The sequence below is a fragment of the Xenopus tropicalis genome, chromosome 8 (genome assembly GCF_000004195.4).
Source record: "Xenopus tropicalis strain Nigerian chromosome 8, UCB_Xtro_10.0, whole genome shotgun sequence".
NCBI lineage: Eukaryota > Metazoa > Chordata > Amphibia > Anura > Pipidae > Xenopus > Xenopus tropicalis.
In genome coordinates, this window is record NC_030684.2 from 59,676,855 (window position 1) to 59,696,692 (window position 19,838).

The 19,838-nt window shown below is 41.5% G+C and overlaps 1 protein-coding gene across 1 annotated transcript; it reads left to right on the forward strand.

The window, feature by feature from the left end:
* Positions 1 to 5,160: 5,160 nt before the first annotated feature.
* Positions 5,161 to 13,137, forward strand: ube2a (ubiquitin conjugating enzyme E2 A). Its single transcript, NM_001004868.1, has 6 exons — positions 5,161 to 5,361; positions 5,939 to 6,019; positions 9,125 to 9,150; positions 10,566 to 10,655; positions 11,540 to 11,628; positions 11,724 to 13,137. Exons 1-6 carry the CDS (start codon positions 5,318 to 5,320, stop codon positions 11,850 to 11,852), a joined length of 459 nt encoding a protein of 152 aa, NP_001004868.1. The 5' UTR covers positions 5,161 to 5,317; the 3' UTR covers positions 11,853 to 13,137.
* The last annotated feature ends 6,701 nt before the right edge of the window (positions 13,138 to 19,838 follow it).

The window sequence follows — 19,838 nt, forward strand, 5'->3', positions numbered from 1 at the left end:
CTATTATGCTAATTCAAAAACTAATAGTACTAGACACTACAAGCAGCAGTGGTTTCCCCTGTAGGCGAGAACCCTGAGTGGGATCTAGAGCAGTGAATGGGGGGGGGGGGGCTGAGGGTGTGTGGGGCTGGGGGAATGCCCTTTGTGAGTAATGCGTTGCAAATTATTGACTCATGCTGGAATACAGCAGGCGCAATCTGCCACACTCACACCACGATTCTGATTATAGCTGGAAAAATATGTAGGATTGAGGAACATTACACATATAACCAATTCTAATGATATTATCTGAGAAATATAATTATTAAACAAGCTAGCGGTTAGTGGCCTTATTATGTTAGCAAAGGATAAGATTTCATGCCAGAAGACAGGTGAAATTGCTGTGTTTAAGGACAGATATAAGAAGCCAGCCATCTAGGGATAAAACCAAGAAGAACACTGTTACAAAACACCTTGTACTTATAATAAGCCCCTGCACAACGGTAAAGAAAAGTAAATGTAATTTAATTCGATACCTAGAAATGAGTGGCAGCAACATTGAAGGTATGACACAGTGCACAGCCTGCCGCATGTATGCAGTTGTGGAACAACAGTTCCAAGGTGCATACCTCTGTTGTGGATGTGAGCGAGTTGCCACTTTAGAGGCTCGCGTTAGAGCACTAGAGGAACAAGTTGCAACACTGCGTTCTATTGACAATCTTGAAAGAAGTCTCTTGCTAACTGAACAAGAACTAGCGGGGTCAGATAGTATGGGGGGAGGGGAGCAAGGAAAGGATGATAGGGCAGTAAGCTGGGTGACAGTTAGAAAATCTAGTGTGGGGAAAAGAAAAAGGGAGGCTGCTCCAGGGTTTGCGCATCCCAACAGATTTGCCAGATTGTGTGAAGAAGATGGGAGTGTGAACTCTGGACTGGCGGTTCTAGATGAGGCTGATCTCTCTAACAGCCGGGAGACCAGTTTCTCTAGTAGTGGTGGGGAGGAGAGCAGAGCTAGGCCTAAACAGATGGTGGTTATAGGGGATTCGATCATTAGGAAAGTGGACAGGGTAATCTGTCGAGCGGATCGCTTCAACCGGACAGTTTGCTGTCTTCCTGGTGCCAGGGTTCGGCATGTGGTTGATCGGGTCGACACATTATTGGGAGGGGCTGGGCATGACCCGGCTGTCTTGGTACATATCGGTACTAACGACAAAATGAACGGTAGGTGGGGGACCTTAAAGAGTGAGTTCAGGGATCTAGGCTCTAAAATTAAGCAAAGGTCCTCCAATGTAATATTTTCGGAAATTTTGCCGGTGCCGCGTGCTAGTTTAGGGAGACAGCGGGAGCTTAGGGAGCTAAATGCGTGGCTAAAGTCTTGGTGTAGGAAGGAAGGGTTTGGGTTCCTAGAGCACTGGGCTGACTTTTCTTTGGGGTACAATCTATACAGCCCTGACGGATTGCACCTCAATGGAAGGGGGTCTACTGTGCTAGGGGAGAGAATGGTTAAGAGGCTGGAGGAGTGTTTAAACTAGACAAGGGGGGGGTTGGTAAGCTAGATTCTTATGGGAGAGCTAGTGTAGATGGGGCAGTGGGACCAGTAAAGGGTTGTGGGGGAGGAGTGAGGGGGGCATATAGTTTATCAGATAAGGAGCTTCCATTGTTACAAGGGAAACAGACTAATTTTCACCTTAGCTCTAACTGTCCTTTAGCTAATGTAAGCTGTAGAGGAAGAAGTAGTAATCTCCGCTGCATGCTGGCTAATGCGCGTAGCTTGTCGGGAAAAATAGGGGAGCTGCAGGCTATTGCATGCATTGAAAATTATGACTTAATTGGTATCACTGAGACCTGGTGGGATGAAAAATGCGACTGGGCAGTGAATTTAAATGGGTATACGCTTTTTAGGAGGGACAGAGAGATTAAAAAGGGGGGAGGGGTTTGTCTTTATGTAAAGTCAGATTTAAAGCCATGTAATAAAGACATTACCAATGAAAACGTTGAATCTCTTTGGGTAGAAATTTCAGTAGGGCTGAAGGTCACAAAGAAAATGATCATTGGTGTATGCTATAAACCACCCCGTATAGATGAGGGGGATGAGTCCCAGCTACTTTTGCAAATGGAAGAGGCTTCAAAATTGGGTCAAGTTGTTATTATGGGGGACTTTAATTATCCGGACATTGACTGGAGTAATGGGGTGGCTAAGTCAGAAAAAGCTAGTAGGTTTGTAAATATGCTAAATGACAACTTTTTATTTCAGGTGGTTCAAGAACCTACTCGGAATGAGTCTATTTTGGACCTGGTAATATCTAATAATACTGAACTTATCTCTAACATTTGTGTGGGTGAGCATTTGGGGAACAGTGATCACAACATGGTCTCCTTTGAGATAATGCTGCAGAGACAGCTCTATAAGGGAGTAACTAAAACGCTCAATTTTAGACGTGCAGACTTTGCCAGTATAAGGGCATCTCTGCAATGTGTCAACTGGGAAAGGCTTTTCATGGGGTTAGACACAGAAGGAAAATGGAACATCTTTAAAACATTGCTTTGCAGGTATACACAACAGTATATTCCCCTTGTAAGCAAGGAGAGGCATCGCAAAGCAAAACCCTTATGGCTGAATAAAAGAGTTAAGGTCGAGGTTGGTAATAAAAAACGTGCTTTTAAAGCATTCAAGTTAGCTGGGACAGCGGAAACTTTCATCAGGTACAAGGAAGCAACTAAAGCATGCAAAAAAGCTATCAGGCAAGCTAAAATAGAGATGGAAAGGGATATTGCAGCTAGGAGTAAAAAGAATCCAAAATTATTTTTTAATTATGTGAATAATAAAAAAATGAAGCAAGAAGGGGTGGGAACTTTATTATCACGGGGAGGTACGTTGGTTGATGAGAACGGGGAAAAAGCTGAAATTTTGAACTCTTATTTTTCATCTGTCTATACATCTGAGGAGCCAGATAATGAAGGCTTCCCTTTTAATTTACCCAGTGCTAGTAATTTAGCTACTGGCGCATGGGTCACTCAGGAGGAAATTCAAAAGAGACTTGAACATGTAAAGGTAAACAAAGGTCCAGGGCCGGATGGGATTCATCCCAGGGTATTAAATGAGCTGAGCGCTGTGATTGCCAAGCCTCTTCACATAATTTTTCAGGATTCGTTGAGGTTTGGCATGGTGCCGAGAGACTGGCGGATTGCTAATGTGGTGCCGTTATTTAAAAAGGGATCTCGTTCTCAGCCTGAAAACTATAGGCCTGTTAGTCTGACATCAGTAGTAGGAAAGCTTCTGGAAGGGGTAATAAGGGATAGGATAGTTGAATACATTGCAGTTCACAATACTATTAGTTTGTGCCAGCATGGTTTTATGCGTAACAGATCTTGCCAGACTAATTTAGTTGCCTTTTATGAGGAGGTGAGCAGGAACCTTGATGCTGGAATGGCAGTTGATGTCATCTACTTAGATTTTGCTAAAGCGTTTGATACAGTACCTCACAGAAGGTTAATGATCAAATTGAGGAATATTGGCCTAGAACATAATATTTGTAATTGGATAGAAAACTGGCTGAAGGATAGAGTACAAAGAGTGGTGGTAAATGGAACATTTTCTAATTGGGCCAGTGTGGTTAGTGGAGTACCGCAGGGGTCAGTCCTTGGTCCTTTGCTTTTTAACTTGTTTATTAATGACCTGGAGGTGGGCATAGAGAGTACTGTTTCTATTTTTGCTGATGACACTAAATTGTGCAAAACTATAAGTTCCATGCAGGATGCTGCCGCTTTGCAGAGCGATTTGACAAAATTGGAAAACTGGGCAGCAAACTGGAAAATGAGGTTCAATGTTGACAAGTGCAAAGTTATGCACTTTGGTAGGAATAATATAAACGCAAACTATCTACTGAATGGTAGTGTGTTGGGGGCATCCTTAATGGAGAAGGATCTAGGGGTTTTTGTAGATCATAAGTTGTCTAATTCCAGGCAGTGTCATTCTGTAGCTACTACAGCAAATAAAGTGCTGTCTTGTATAAAAAAGGGCATTGACTCAAGGGATGAGGACATATTTTTGCCGCTTTATAGGTCCCTGGTAAGGCCTCACCTTGAGTATGCGGTGCAGTTTTGGGCTCCAGTCCTTAAGAAGGATATTAATGAGCTGGAGAGAGTGCAGAGACGTGCAACTAAACTGGTAAAGGGGATGGAAGATTTAAGCTATGAGGTTAGACTGTCGAGGTTGGGGTTGTTTTCTCTGGAAAAGAGGCGCTTGCGAGGGGACATGATTACTCTGTACAAGTACATTAGAGGGGATTATAGGCAGTTGGGGGATGTTCTTTTTTCCCATAAAAACAATCAGCGCACCAGAGGTCACCCCTATAGATTAGAGGAACAGAGCTTCCATTTGAAGCAGCGTAGGTGGTTTTTCACGGTGAGAGCAGTGAGGCTGTGGAATGCCCTTCCTAGTGATGTGGTAATGGCAGACTCTGTTAATGCCTTTAAGAGGGGCCTGGATGAGTTTTTGAACAAGCAGAATATCCAAGGCTATTGTGATACTAATATCTACAGTTAGTATTACTGGTTGTATATATATAGTTTATGTATGTGAGTGTATAGATTGGTTAGTATAGGTTGTGTGCTGGGTTTACTCGGATGGGTTGAACTTGATGGACAATGGTCTTTTTTCAACCCTATGTAACTATGTAACTATGTAACTATGTAATGATTATTATACATACATATGAAAATAGTTCACATTACACATAAATATCTTACGCAACATAGGGAACAACCTAACTCTTAAGCACAAGTCATGACGTTCATCCCACCGTCAATCATAGGTTAGAGGCGTAACATGTGCAACGTCATCTTGTTGGAGCAGCTGTTAGACGACAACACTAACCTGGGCTATACCAAGTTCGCTGTAGGGGGTTTTGGAAACCACATCGCACAATCTAAAACTCGGCCTTTCAGGAAAAGCTCTGCTTATCGCTCATTTCTTGCATGCAAATTAAATTATATTTGTTTTACATTAACATTAGTTCATTTATCAGCGGAGACAGAGTTAGAGTTGGATTCCTCTATTATTACCCTACCCCAGAATGCAGCGACTTTGGCAAGTCTGAGGAAAAGGACTTGTTTTTCTTTCTCCGGCTGTGCGATCACATATCCCTCCGCCAGGGTCGGGAGCTCCCGGAAGAGCGCTGCCGGATCCTGCTGCCGGCCTTCCTAGATTATTGTTATTATTATTATATTGTTAGAGCCCAGCTACCGTCTCTTTTGGCATTAATATCGGCCACAATCGACAGCGATAAGGCCAAGCCCTTTTTAGTGTCTCTGTTTAATTTATTTCCGGTGACGGTGACAAATGTCAACCCCTGCTAGAAGGCGTCTGATGAGAGACTTTAAAAGGTAACCGGGGGAAGAAAACGGAGCTTGCCTATCGCAGGCTGTGTGGGTTTTGGCTGAGGATGGCTATTTTGCGGCCCTTTAACTATTGGTGAAGTGAAACTGCGTCCCCTGTAGTCGGGATTTGTAGTTGAGCAGCAGGAGGGCCACAGCTTGGAAAAATAGGTGCTTAGGTCACTTCCTTGGCGACATGTGTAGGAGGGGTAAGGTACAGGTAAGGGGCGCTTTGGGTTCCCAAACTGTGGGGCTCTGTCCCCTTACCCCCCCCCCCCCCTTCCTCTCTGGGGGTTCCTGAAGCAGTGGGGTACTTAGTATGAAGGCTAGTATGGGTGATATATGGGGAAAATGCTGATTTGGTCTCTTCACTACACCCAAGAGCTCAGTTTAAAGGTCAGGAAGATTTGAGATAAACATGTATTTGCTGTCCTAGATATTCTTGCAACTGTTTCTAAATGACTGATACATATGAACTAAGGGGGCCCTGACCAAAGGTTAGACCTACAAGAAAGGGGGGCACTTGAAATGAAAGTCAGACAATCACTAGGCTAACTTATCTATTTTTTGTTTTACTGGTTTCCAGGCTCCAAGAGGATCCTCCTGCTGGGGTGAGTGGAGCACCCTCTGAGAACAACATAATGGTGTGGAATGCAGTAATATTTGGGTAAGTTCACCCTGGTGGTCATCAAAGTCATCCTTCCCTTGTGTGATCCCTCCTATAATTTTTTGCTACTCAGTCTGGAAAATTATATTAGAGCATCTAAGAATTATAAGTTTCCATTCAGGAAAAATTGAATTTATTTATTTAGGGTGTAAAATACACACACAACCCTAACTGTTATTGGGTGAATCAATTTGGAAGGACCTAGGAGTATCTGTTTTGTGGAATGCAGTGTCTAATCACAGTAGAAATGGGCATAAGGATAAGGCCTTTTAACAAAAGCACAATAAGCAGAAGGGAGGAGAATACAAAGTCCTGGCGAGCCCCTTTTGTTTAGTACACAGTACATTTTTGATCTGCTATATGTTTTATTGAGGATACAGGCAAGTACAATTAAGTTGAAATGTCCAATAACAACAAGATCTGAAAACATTTGAGATACTATATATATATTTTTTTTTAAATAACTAATTCCTCCACCAAAAATGTAGCTGAATGCCAAACCAAAGCTGAGCGCTAATGAGTATTCCTGTACTGTAAAGGATACATATCATATAAAAATTAAGAATGTATGGCAGCTCTCGGTACACTGCATTGTAGGATAGGAACCAATCAGCAGCTAGGGTGACCTGATAGGGAACTGAAGCCTGTCTTTGCTTGTGTGAGCGCAAGGCTGTGATTGGCTATCCCCCTCCTAAGATGCTTCTGGCAGGAACTGTTAGGACACACCGACCCTTTATTTGAAACACGGACAGAGAACTGATAGGATCGATCAGGAGCTCCAATAAAGGGGCCTTTTTACTGATAGTGTTACTTTTTAGCCCAAAGTGAAACCAGCACCTTATTATATTAATAATTGCCTACAAAATTAGGGGTCTTTCCATTTATCCAATATGTCTCCTTTAAGGTTACATGACTTTTAGGGTTGAGATCTGGTTTGGCTTGACTCGTGATTTGGCAGGATCCTACATACATTTTTTTTATTTGGTTCATCCCAGCTTAAACCCATTCCATTCATCACATTACTGCTGTTAATACTCTGTATATGTTTGTTAGTGAACCCTGCTACAAACCCTTAACCTCTACTAGGGTGAGGATTTAGGCCTACTAGTTTTGGTGTATCTCATTGAGCAGATACACCCATTCCTTCTGTCATTGATGTCAGTGGAAGTTACCCACCAGGAACAGGGAATCTTTTTTTATTCATTTAAATAATATAAGGCTGGGAGGGTTGAATTGAGAAATACTATGTGTAACATGGGTTCTTTTCTGGTGTTTCAGTTCCATGCAGCTACCCTGTGTGTGCAGTGATGGGGTTAGGGAATTTAAGTCAATGCTGCATATGTGATTTAAAGCAGCATAAACAAAACCACATACATACTGTGATAATGGCTTAAGCCTTAGAAAAAGTTAGTGCGCTGTACTGCAGAGATCATGTTTATCATGTACTCTGGTGATAAACCTCAAAAATAGGACTCGTATAGAACCATTAGAATTTGAGTGCATGTAAAAAAAAAAAGCAGAAATTCATTCAGCTGCAGTACCCTCTAAAGGTTGCTACAGGCTAAAAGGTGAAATAGGGCCGCTAATAGCATTGGATTGGCAACACTTTTTTTTTTTATCTCAACATTATTTGTGTTTCAGTGCTGCTCTCCGTCATTTAAAGATTGCCAGTCCTGCAATAGAGCAGTAAGGCAATGTTGGCAGGGTAATTTTATAACATTAAGTGATCTTATTCTGACACGATCCAGCAAGTTATCCTAGTAGCAACTGCTTGTGCCCTAGGACACCTAGGCATTGTTTTAAATATAATTTTCAGTTCAACTTCAGTTGGTCTGTCTGCTCACATTTAAAATTACATAAAAAGTGTTTGCAAGACCTCAGAGCATCATGGACAGTGCATATGTAAACAGCTTGACTGGGTGTGTTTCCACTCACTGCATTGCTTATTCTAATTCAACTTCTGTGTTCCTGCAAGTACTTATATCTGTGCTAGCATTCCGAATGCCTGCAATGGCATATAAAGTTTTAAGTTCCAGAGATTGTACAGTAGAAAAGTGCTACAATATATTTCTATTTCTGTACCTTAAATTGGGTTATGGTGATAGTCATAAAATACAAAACAGTAATACTTATATTATGAACATGGTTTTATATTTATACCAAGAGTAACAGGTTTCCCAAAGCATTCTGAAAAGCATTACTACTGAATGATAACCTAGTTAACAGCCTGAGATGCTGTTGGCCCCAAAGTCTGTGTAACATACTGTTCTGTGGTTTCAACACTACATAATGTTGTGGTAAGTGGGAAACTTTTGCTGTGGTCCAGAAATCCTAACAAAACCCATGAAAGTTAAATTCTGATTAGGTGCTGAAGCATTAAATAGGTACAGTTTTTTACTACTTTTTTCACCTACTGTAGTTTTGTTTTTTAGTGTCTTCTGTAATGCCCTGCCTATATCTTGCTTCTGCCTTTATTATCAACACAAGTTGCATTTACCAGATCCAGCTGCCCTTTTATCATTTCTGAATATCTGGCCCTATATTAGACTACATATAATGAGTTACTTTTATCTACAAATGTGTCCAACCAAAATAATGCGCCAAACTAATCAAGCAACATGTTTGGCTAATTTAAATGAATAAAATATATGTTCCTTTGCTGTGACATGTATGCATGGGATTCTTTTTATTGTACCAAATGCTTGAAACCTGGTGTTTCTGAGGTGAGGGGTCAAATGTGTCATAGGGGAAGGCTTTAAAAACCATAAGCACCAATAAGATTGGTTTACCACTGAAATTGATTTGTGTGAGAAATCATGAAGTACAAGGTACTGTCTATTACAGAAAAATAGCAAATTCCACATAAATTAAGAATTGATTGTTTATATGAGAGTTTACAGATCATAGTTCCCATACCTGTATCAAAAATACAATACTCAGCATTTTTCATAAGGTGACACTTAAGTGATGACCTTAGCCAACATTTTTAAATAACACAGAACAGTAAATGGTGTTTTTACTGCAGCCATGAGTCAAGCCAAAGAGCTCATGTATGCGTACATTCTAAACCTTGCATTAAATATGACTTGCATTTTTTCCCCACAGACCTGAGGGAACCCCATTTGAAGATGGTGAGTATAAACATGTTATTTTTTTGGTCAGTATGGTTACATTTGTATGATAATCATTCTCACTGTCTTAGGTTTTATAAAATAGTTAATACAAATGCTGAAAGGTGCAGTCGGTTTCTGAGGGGACTATCCGCTTCCAGTTTGTTTGTTCTCTGTGTCTGCTTGGTTTTAAAGCATATTAGTAACTTAATTATTATGTAATTCACTCTAGTATATAGTAAATATGCATAGTAGGAACCTTAGACTTGTTAGCTCCATTGAGTTAGAGACGTGAATGATGAACATTTTATTTTTAAAGCAAGGCGTTAAATGATGGTGCTATCTGTAAGTAAAGAATAACTATAACACTATCCTGAAAGAGCATTTGATTTGTAGTCTCTGCTTCTGAGAAAATCATTGCATATTTCTAATTACGGATTTTTGGTCCACATTTCTGCTGGTATCTGTTTTGTAACATCACTTACTGCAGTGTGGATTTGATTTATGGTTGCAAGTTATGTCAGGAATGTGGCAGCTCTGTATCTTCTGGCCAGGAGAGCCCAATAGTTCATACCCGGTGTGTCTTTATTATGTATGTAAGTGATATATGATTAATTCAAACTAGTCAACTCAAGGATTAGTATGGGGAAAGGCAGATTTGGTAAAATTACAGATGCAGTAAAATCATGGAGTGGATGTGAGTGGATTTGGCTGGCTTTCACCCTGAGTTTATACAGAGGCAGCAAAACCGCCACATCCGGCATTACCTTTACAGTTCTAATTAGTCAAATGTGACTACAATTATTTGTCCCCTTTTAAGCTAACCTAAAATAAATTAATTATGAATATACATATATTGCAGAGCAGACTATGTGGCCTTAAAGTTTTGTGGTACATGGGAGATGCGGTAATGTGCTGGTTCAGACATTCTATATGCCTTATCAAGATATGGCCTCAGGCCCCAGTGAAGCTCACATAAGTTATCACGTGTATACTCGCTATAATCAGTTTTATAAGGTGATAATCTACTGTATGTCAGTACTGGTAGCAGTGGGACACAGTTTGGTTTGTTTATCAACAATGGGCAAATTTGTGCAAAGGCAGTGACCCATGCCAACCTTAAATTTGTGCTTTCTTATTTCTGCTCAGAGCTAGTTGAACAAAGTTAACCACTGATTGGTTACTGCCCTGGTGCAAGTTTGCCTAGTGTGAATTTACTAAACATTGTTGCCTTTTATATGGCCATCTTAACATTGCTGGCTTGGGAGAGGGGAAGTGAACTGTACTGAACAAAAACCATAATCTATTTGTTCTTGTAATTAAAAAAAAAAAGTAAGACTATCATTTTTCACTACAGGCTGCAGTTTATTTAGTTTGTGTTAAATGCACTACAGTTAAAATTCTGGTACATATTGATTTCTTTTTTTCCTTCTTAGGGACTTTTAAACTAACGATAGAATTTACAGAAGAGTATCCCAATAAACCACCTACAGTTAGATTTGTGTCCAAAATGTTTCATCCAAATGGTAAGTGCAGGTTAATCTCTTCATTGTGAAGTTTGTACATCCAATAAATGGCATACTCTGTAGATCTACAAGGATTCTTCATACAGAAAGTAATGCTTACATTTTTTTAGCTATATTATAAATATTGCTATTTTTTTAACCTAATCAGATTAAAAAAAGAAAATCAAATCAGAGCTATAAAATTGACCATGTTAGAACATTTCCAAATTTTAATCAATTGAGGGAAGCAGAAAATCCAGTGTACAAATGAAAGGGGTAACTTACCTTCACAAAAAAGCATGCCTAGTTGGGTGAGAAGCTGCTACTGCTGAATACAGGGCTTAATGCACTGGTATTGGTAAATGTAAGAGGGGGTGGTAATTAATATACACAAAAAGCATTTGTCGAAACTAAAGCTGGCCATACACGCACCGATAAAATCGTACGAAACCTCGTTTCGTACGATATTCGGTGCGTGTATGGCAAGTTGGCGAGTCGACCGGTATCGCAGGAGGCTGCTGATATCGGTCGACTCGCCGATCGGCCAGGTCAAAAGATTTTGATCGGGCGCCATAGAACGCGCCTGAGCAAAATCTGCCGTCAGGGCTGAATCAGCAGAAGGAGGTAGAAATCCTATTGTTTCTACCTCCTTATCTGACGTTTCAGCCTTGAAGGTTAGTGGCTGGTCTGACGATCTTTCAGTCGCACGAAAGATCACAGATCGCCACGTGTGTGGCCACCTTTACTTGTAGGGTGCCATTTTTATTACTTATTTGATTGTCTTATTTCCAGACACAACTAAAATCCTCCATCCAACATCTTGTAATCACTGACAGATTTGTTTTTTATGACCATGACCACTCATCCCCCAGTGATGATTTCATTGTTTTTTCTCTTTTCTTTAGTATACGCTGATGGTAGTATATGTTTGGACATTCTTCAAAACCGTTGGAGTCCTACTTATGATGTGTCCTCAATTTTAACTTCCATACAGGTAGGGACATGGTTATTCTGCAGAAAAGCATACATATTTCAAGTTCAGATTTTGAGAAGTATTAACATTATTGGTATTGTTCTTTCTGTGTCTAGTCATTGCTGGATGAACCAAATCCAAACAGCCCTGCAAACAGCCAGGCGGCTCAGCTGTACCAGGAAAACAAACGGGAATACGAAAAGAGGGTTTCTGCAATTGTAGAACAGAGCTGGCGTGACTGTTGACCCTGGCCCTAGTTTATGAACACTCTGATCAGGAGGAAAATATATATGAAGTGTTTTGAGTGATCTTCCTGTTAACTAGAATCTTTACATTTACATTGTTGACCGCAAAATGGCTATTGTGCTGTCACCGCTCTCCTTAGCCCCAGCTGATGCTTTCCCCTTGGACACCCAAGAGCATTCGTGTTGAAATCAAATGTACTAAATGTGGGTTACTTGCAAAACAAAATCTTCTATTTTTATTTTTTAAAGCAGTTCACCTCAGACCTTCACCACTCAATATTATATTGTCTGTCATAACATCAGATGATGCCGCTGTATATTGAAAAAAGGGATAAATGTATTGTATTTATATAAAAACAAAGTGCATTTTGGCAAAATAGTGAGTATGAGCTGCTGGAGTTAAATCTTTTATATTTGGTTTTAGTCTGACAAAAGTGCATTGCATAAAAGTGTGACTGTACTATATACGTTTTCTATTTTAAATTCAACATTGCTTATCTAAGGAATTGCCGAATAAGGGAGAAAAAAAGTGATCCTTGTTTAGTATAGACTGGTATGGTCCTTTTGGAAATGAGTGAGAAAGTGTACAGGTCATGCCATTAATGGCCAAACTAATTGAGAAAATATTGCACTGAGGTCATTTCTTATCGGCATGCATGGGGTCTCCTTGTTCTGTAAAACGCATCTCATTCTGTTAGCCTGTAAAGGTATCAACTCAAGCAAGTGGAGAAAATGCTATGAATAAAGAAAACATTTAGCAGTGATACAGTGCCTGGAATTATAAATGTAAGGAAAGTGGCAACAAGCTGGTAGCTAGTGCTTTAGACACCAACCAGTACTACATTTTTGATCATTATGTAATACAAATGAAGGCCAATCTGAATGTTTCTTGGGGGGTTTTTCATAGCGAAGGTTTATGCAGGTCTTTTGCTACGTGAGGCGTGAAGCACATTAGCTTCTAACAGTGTGAAACAGACTTGGTGGACACAGTTTGGCAATGGCAAACCCTCTTTTTGGGTTTGGAAGCTTGATTAAAACTCAAGGGTGCTACTTTGTTGTTTTTTGTTTTGCATCAGCGACTAATAGTGTTTCACTTCCTTTGTTTGCTGGATGGGATTAACAGTTTCAGTTAATGTAGTTATGGTCAACAGCTAACACTGACTTATTTTGTTTTTGCACAAACATTTTTAGGTTGTGTTTTCCACAAGTAACCCATGTAAAACTGTACATTTATTCTGAACTTGTAAATAAACATATAACCTACTTAAGTTCCTATGTAAATAGATCTCTTGGTTGCTTGTTTTTATTTCATGTTTACAGATGAGCAAAAATGAGATGAGCATTAGCAACAATTAATGTCCTGTATTAGAATCATGAAAGAAAAGGAAATTCATATGCACTACTTATATTTAGGGGTCCCTACATGCCACCCAGTTGAGTAAGTCTATAAAGCTTTTTATGGACTTATGACACATTTTAGTAGTTTTGTCTTTACATGTAAAAACATGGGAAACTACCAGTTTTATACTAAATGAATGATAACCATTGATTATTTTTGACTGCAGGAACAGTTTATTGGGCGATATACCTTGATTTATTCTTGCTTTTAATAATTATATGGTCTGGTAACCGAAAGCTCGGCCATACATGCACCGGTAAAGTTTCCTCTGATATTCGGTGCGTGTATGGCGGATCGACGAGGCGACCTACGTGCATGGCCAGCTTTAGTCTTTTTCTTAGTAGACTTGAACAAGAAATCTTGATCTGATGCAATGTTTCACCAACATCTAAATTGTCTGGCATACATCTTTAATTACAGATTTTTTAATTTAGGTTTTGGCTGAAGAGCTGTGACTTTTATCAGTCTCCTTGATAACCACATTGGACGAATATGTAACAAAGCGTGCACAATGGTAATTGTGGAAGCGCATGTAAAATAAATAAAACGCAATCTACTGAAATGCGTTAAGATACCAAAAGTGCAAATGGCAAAATGTTTTGTCGTATATCAGTGCACACACAATCTGTCAATTAAAATGCTCACCAGATGCATGTAGGATAAAGCCCATAGAAACCCTGATCAAATATTGATTGCAGTCATTGCCCAATTCTCAATGGGTTAAATAGAAGAGAAGAGAACATAGATAGTGTAATACTGTTTATTAAGATAAAAAAACCTGCACAATGCAGGCTACTCACACTGTTCAGGAGTAATGGAGGCAGTAACAAAAGCTCAACGCGTTTCACGTACTACACGGCACAATTCCTCAGGAGCAAGTAACACAATGCAGGACCAACAGGCTATATATATAGGCACCTTAATCAGAATTTAACAAGGGCCTTCTTCATCCAGTGTTTAAAGGACATGTAAAGCCTACATTTGCCTACAATGTATATCAGTTGGGCACGTCTCCCCCACCCAAATGGTATCCTTTGTACTGCATATATCCTCTCAGTTTGCCAGCACCATCACATTTTCCTAAACCAAATAGCAGCTTTCACCCGGTGGCCATTTTTCCTCTGATACATGATCAGTTACATTTAAATCTGCAAACAGCATACACACACACACACACACACACACACACACTCACTCTTATTCAGCATACATTTCATCAAGAATACAGACCAGACTCACACAGGCAGAACTGTTTGATAAAAGTTCTGCTTTGTTTGAGCTAAGCTCAGGAGAGTTGGTTGGGAGAAAAAATTGAAGCAGACAGCTAGAGCTGAGTTGCTATGGGAACCAGCAATGCCATCTTTTTACTGGCTGCTAGACTGGGGGGCGTGTTTAGTAATCTGAGCTTAGAACAACTGAGCATGCCCACAAGCCAACAGCCAAAGCAAATTCCTGAGGGGGGGGCTGAGTGGGTTACAGGAGGAGAAGCAAATCTAAGTGATTAAGGGGATGTTGCAGCCTTACTATTAACCTCTGGACAACCAGTGTAGCAGGTATTGAAAGATTTCAATGAGGCTGTTCACTGATTACATTTTTGTGTATGGGGTTTACATGTCCTTTAAAAGTGTTAAACTATTTAGCTGTTTGTGGAGCCATCGATTGCTGGGACTTAGTAAAGTATACAGGTATGGGGTTTTCCAGATAAGAAATCTTATTATAATTTGGATCTTCATGCTTAAAACCTACTAAAAAATGTAAATATTAACTTTAATAGTATTGTTTTGCCTCCAGTAAGGATTAATTATATCTTAGATTGGATGGTGTATGCAGTTCTGTTTGATTATTACAAAGAAAACAAGGAATAATTAAAAAGAATGTGAGTTATTTGATCATAATCAGTCAGTGGGAGATGGCCTTCCTGTAATTGAGAGGTTTCTGGATAACGGATCCTGTACTTGTATAGCCTAAACTGTAAGGCTTAAGAGTAGCTTCCAATCCACCTGATTATACTGCAGGAAAAGAATGCTAAGAAACACTTAATTTAAACATTTTCACACACACACACACACACACACACACACACACATGACATCAGTAGCAGAAGTGAGGTCTATGCTCCTGTGTGTATGCAGCTCTGCATCTTACTGTGCTGCTCAGCAATGGCAAGCCATAACCCCAATAGGCTCTTACAAGAACTTTTACTAGCCTGGAGCTTTAAAATAGGACAGTGTTTTTTTAAGACCCTGCTGGTGTGGGTAAGCCCTCCTTACAGGTTAAAGGACAAGGAAAGTCTAAAAACAACATGAGCTCAATAACTTAGCCTTAACACAGTCCTTAACATATTTCCTGAACTCACCGTGCTATTGCTTAATCTGGCTCTGACATGGAAAAGTCTTGTCAGTAAATGCAGTACCTGCTCTAAGCCTGTGCAGCTTCCTGTCTCACTGAACACAGATTGTCCAGGACACAGACATGCTCAGTGCACAGCAGAGAGCTCCGTTTTTGTTTTTTTTTCCTTTCAAGATCTGCAGTCTCTGAAGAAATGTTTGACCCCCCTTAGCCCCGCCCGCTTCACTCTACTGTCCAATCGGAATGCTCCTGTGTTTTTTCTAGTCCTGCACAGTGCCTCTGGCTGCATTTGCTGTGCTTAAATCGAGTTGGATAGAGCAGAAAAACTTTTCTGTGCCAACTTGAAACTGCATTACAGACCTGCTATCCCACAGCCCCAGTCCCTTCCCAGAGGCTATTATCCCTCCCACTGCTACTATAGGCACCGTCTCTCCCTACTATACCTGCTACCCCACAGCCCCAGTCCCTTCCCAGAGGCTATTATCCCCCCACTGCTACTATAGGCACCATCTCTCCCTACTATACCTGCTACCCCACAGCCCCAGTCCCTTCCCAGAGGCTATTATCCCCCCACTGCTACTATAGGCACCATCTCTCCCTACTATACCTGCTATCCTACAGCCCCAGTCCCTTCCCAGAGGCTATTATCCCCACTGCTACTATAGGCACCATCTCTCCCTACTATACCTGCTATCCTACAGCCACAGTCCCTTCCCAGAGGCTATTATCCCCACTGCTACTATAGGCACCATCTCTCCCTACTATACCTGCTATCCTACAGCCACAGTCCCTTCCCAGAGGCTATTATCCCCACTGCTACTATAGGCACCATCTCTCCCTACTATACCTGCTATCCCACAGCCACAGTCCCTTCCCAGAGGCTATTATCCCCACTGCTACTATAGGCACCATCTCTCCCTACTATACCTGTTATCCCACAGCCACAGTCCCTTCCCAGAGGCTATTATCCCCCCCACTGCTACTATAGGCACCATCTCTCCCTACTATACCTGCTATCCCACAGCCCCAGTCCCTTCCTAGAGGCTATTATCCCCCCACTGCTACTATAGGCACCATCTCTCCCTACTATCCCTGCTATCCTACAGCCCCAGTCCCTTCCCAGAGGCTATTATCCCCCACTGCTACTATAGGCACCATCTCTCCCTACTATACCTGCTATCCCACAGCCACAGTCCCTTCCCAGAGGCTATTATCCCCCCCACTGCTACTATAGGCACCATCTCTCCCTACTATACCTGCTATCCCACAGCCCAAGTCCCTTCCTAGAGGCTATTATCCCCCCACTGCTACTATAGGCACCATCTCTCCCTACTATCCCTGCTATCCTACAGCCCCAGTCCCTTCCCAGAGGCTATTATCCCCCACTGCTACTATAGGCACCATCTCTCCCTACTATACCTGCTATCCCACAGCCCCAGTCCCTTCCCAGAGGCTATTATCCCCCCACTGCTACTATCGGCACCATCTCTCCCTACTATACCTGCTATCCCACAGCCCCAGTCCCTTCCCAGAGGCTATTATCCCCCCACTGCTACTATCGGCACCATCTCTCCCTACTATACCTGCTATCCCACAGCCACAGTCCCTTCCCAGAGGCTATTATCCCCCCCACTGCTACTATAGGCACCATCTCTCCCTACTATCCCTGCTATCCTACAGCCCCAGTCCCTTCCCAGAGGCTATTATCCCCCACTGCTACTATAGGCACCGTCTCTCTCCTACTATACCTGCTATCCCACAGCCACAATCCCTTCCTAGAGGCTATTATCCCCCACTGCTACTATAGGCACCATCTCCCCCTACTATACCTGCTATCCCACAGCCCAAGTCCCTTCCTAGAGGCTATTATCCCCCACTGCTACTATAGGCACCATCTCTCCCTACTATACCTGCTATCCCACAGCCCCAGTCCCTTCCCAGAGGCTATTATCCCTCCACTGCTACTATCGGCACCATCTCTCCCTACTATACCTGCTATCCCACACCCACAGTCCAACATCCCTAGCCATAGTCCCACTATCCCACATTCACCAGCCATCCCACAGCCACAGTTCCACTATCCCACATCCAGCAGCCATCCCACAGTCCCATTATCCCACAGCCACAGTCCCACATCTAGCAGGCATCCCACAGTCCCACTATACCACAGCCACAGTCCCACATCCACCAGCCATCCCACATAAAACAGTATAAAACATAATTAAAATTATTTATTAAAAATATCAGGGGAGAGCTATCTACACATACGCAGCGTGGGAGTCTCAATGGGAGTGGGGCTAAAGGCCCAAGATGGTAGTGAAATGCATATAAAATTTATTTGTAATTTCTTAATAACGCTACACCTTAATGACATAATCCTGATAATCCTCAGAACCAAAAAGCCCCTTAGGAACAAGGAAGTAAAGCGCTTAAAACCCTTCTGCCCAAAATCTCACTCGGCTCCTTGACAGATCAGCGCGCCAGTCAGTGGGCCTACGTCACAGGGTTCACCAAGCGGCGCATGCTCAGTAGAAGCAGCCGAAGGGGGAAGTGATGTCATGCATTTGAAAATGTCGGCGCCAAAGAGTTAACACGGCAGAATCTTCTCAGGCACGGTGCGCCGATCCAGAAGCAGAGGCTAATTTGGTAATGTAGCGATTCAAGGATTTCACCATCCCCCCGCACCAAACTCCCGCGCTCGCAGAACCACACCCCCCTCCCCGCAGCACTTGCCTGTGGAGGGGGACAGAGGGGAGCGTGCCTGCTTCTGTCTATGAAAATGAGCAAAGCGCATGCACCACCTACAGTGTCCAGGTCGCATAGTCTGAGCAGGAGCAATGCATTATGGGAATCCTCTTTACCCAGCTCAGCGTTTTTTCTGCCTATTTGGCTTCAGATCTTCTGAACAGGTGAAATATGGGGAGACTTAAAGGCACTATTGAGACAACTGAAGGTATGCCTGCAGCTTGACATTAGCTTTTCCTTCTCCTTTAAGGCAAGAAACAGAATGGAGGAAATGGGACTGTGAAGACTTATGACTGGTCATTTTCTGTCCTTTTACATAGCAGGAGGGTTTACCCATTAATGCAAGTCCATAATACAAGAATCTAAGACTGATTATTTTATTGTCTGTTACCTCTAAAGAAACAAGGAGGTGGGAGCCAATGTAAACAGAAAGTGCTTTCAGTTTCAGGGTTCTGTACATTAACTCAAACTAATTAAAAAAACAGCAGTTAGATAACATATTAAATATAAGACCTATTTAGAGACAGAAAATGCAGTGGATGCTTATATACTGTACAATGAAACCCCCACTCTGGAAATGCTAAAGTGAAATTACAATTTAATGTATTACTGAAAAGTGGCAGCCAATCAAAGCTGTTCGTCTAAAGATTCCTGGCTACCTGTGCTAATATCTCAGTCAGCTCTTCCAATGTAGGGTCTTATTAACTAAAGTGTGAATTTTCTCCTTGTCTAACTCTGTCAAAGTTCAAATAAATTCATTAGGTGTATTTTTGTAACAGATTTAAACCATTAAGAAATTACATACCTATAAAATTACCTTAGGAAATTACATATTGCATTAATGTGTCAAGGAAATAAACTCCCACACACTGTGGCTTATTACACATGTACTACTTTACTAAACACTTAATACTTCACTTTGTTTGGGTGGTGAAGTTCAACAGAGGTTCCTGAAGAGCAGACTCATGTGGCCTTGAAAACAGGCACCTTTAATAGATTATATGTCTAGGCACTTCTGAACAATCCTGTGCAAGCTCAGTTATTGGGTCATCTGAACCAATCAAACATAACAACCTAAGCAAGCTAACTTTGCTTGTAATATAGGGACTTATAAGAACAAACGGATGGTCCCTCCCATATTCCTATATAATAATCTAGCGTAAACTGCCCAATTTATATAGTGGGAGTAAGATTAAAACAGGTACTGGGTGGGGTACAGTGTGGTGTATTGTTGGGAGTGATCCAACACCCAACCTAGGGCCCATTGTTGTACAGTATTTACTGTAAATAAACCGATAGCTATAGTGTCTGCTGTCTGTCTGTTTTGTTTTTTTTTTTTAATTAGGGCTGTGACACACGGGGAGATTAGTCGCTGCGCGACAAATCTCCCTTGTTGCAGGCGACTAATCTCCCCGAAATGTCATCTCACCGACTAGAATGTACTATACGTACGTATGTATATACTCGAGTATAAGCCGAGTTTTCCAGCACGA

Bases quoted from the DNA above. Each gene is read 5' to 3' on its own strand.
- ube2a (NM_001004868.1), top strand. From the start codon at position 5,318: ATGTCAACCCCTGCTAGAAGGCGTCTGATGAGAGACTTTAAAAG. The intron at 6,020-9,124 runs GTAAGTTCACCC...TTTTCCCCACAG, and splicing joins TGGAATGCAGTAATATTTGG to ACCTGAGGGAACCCCATTTG. The intron at 10,656-11,539 runs GTAAGTGCAGGT...TCTTTTCTTTAG, and splicing joins CAAAATGTTTCATCCAAATG to TATACGCTGATGGTAGTATA.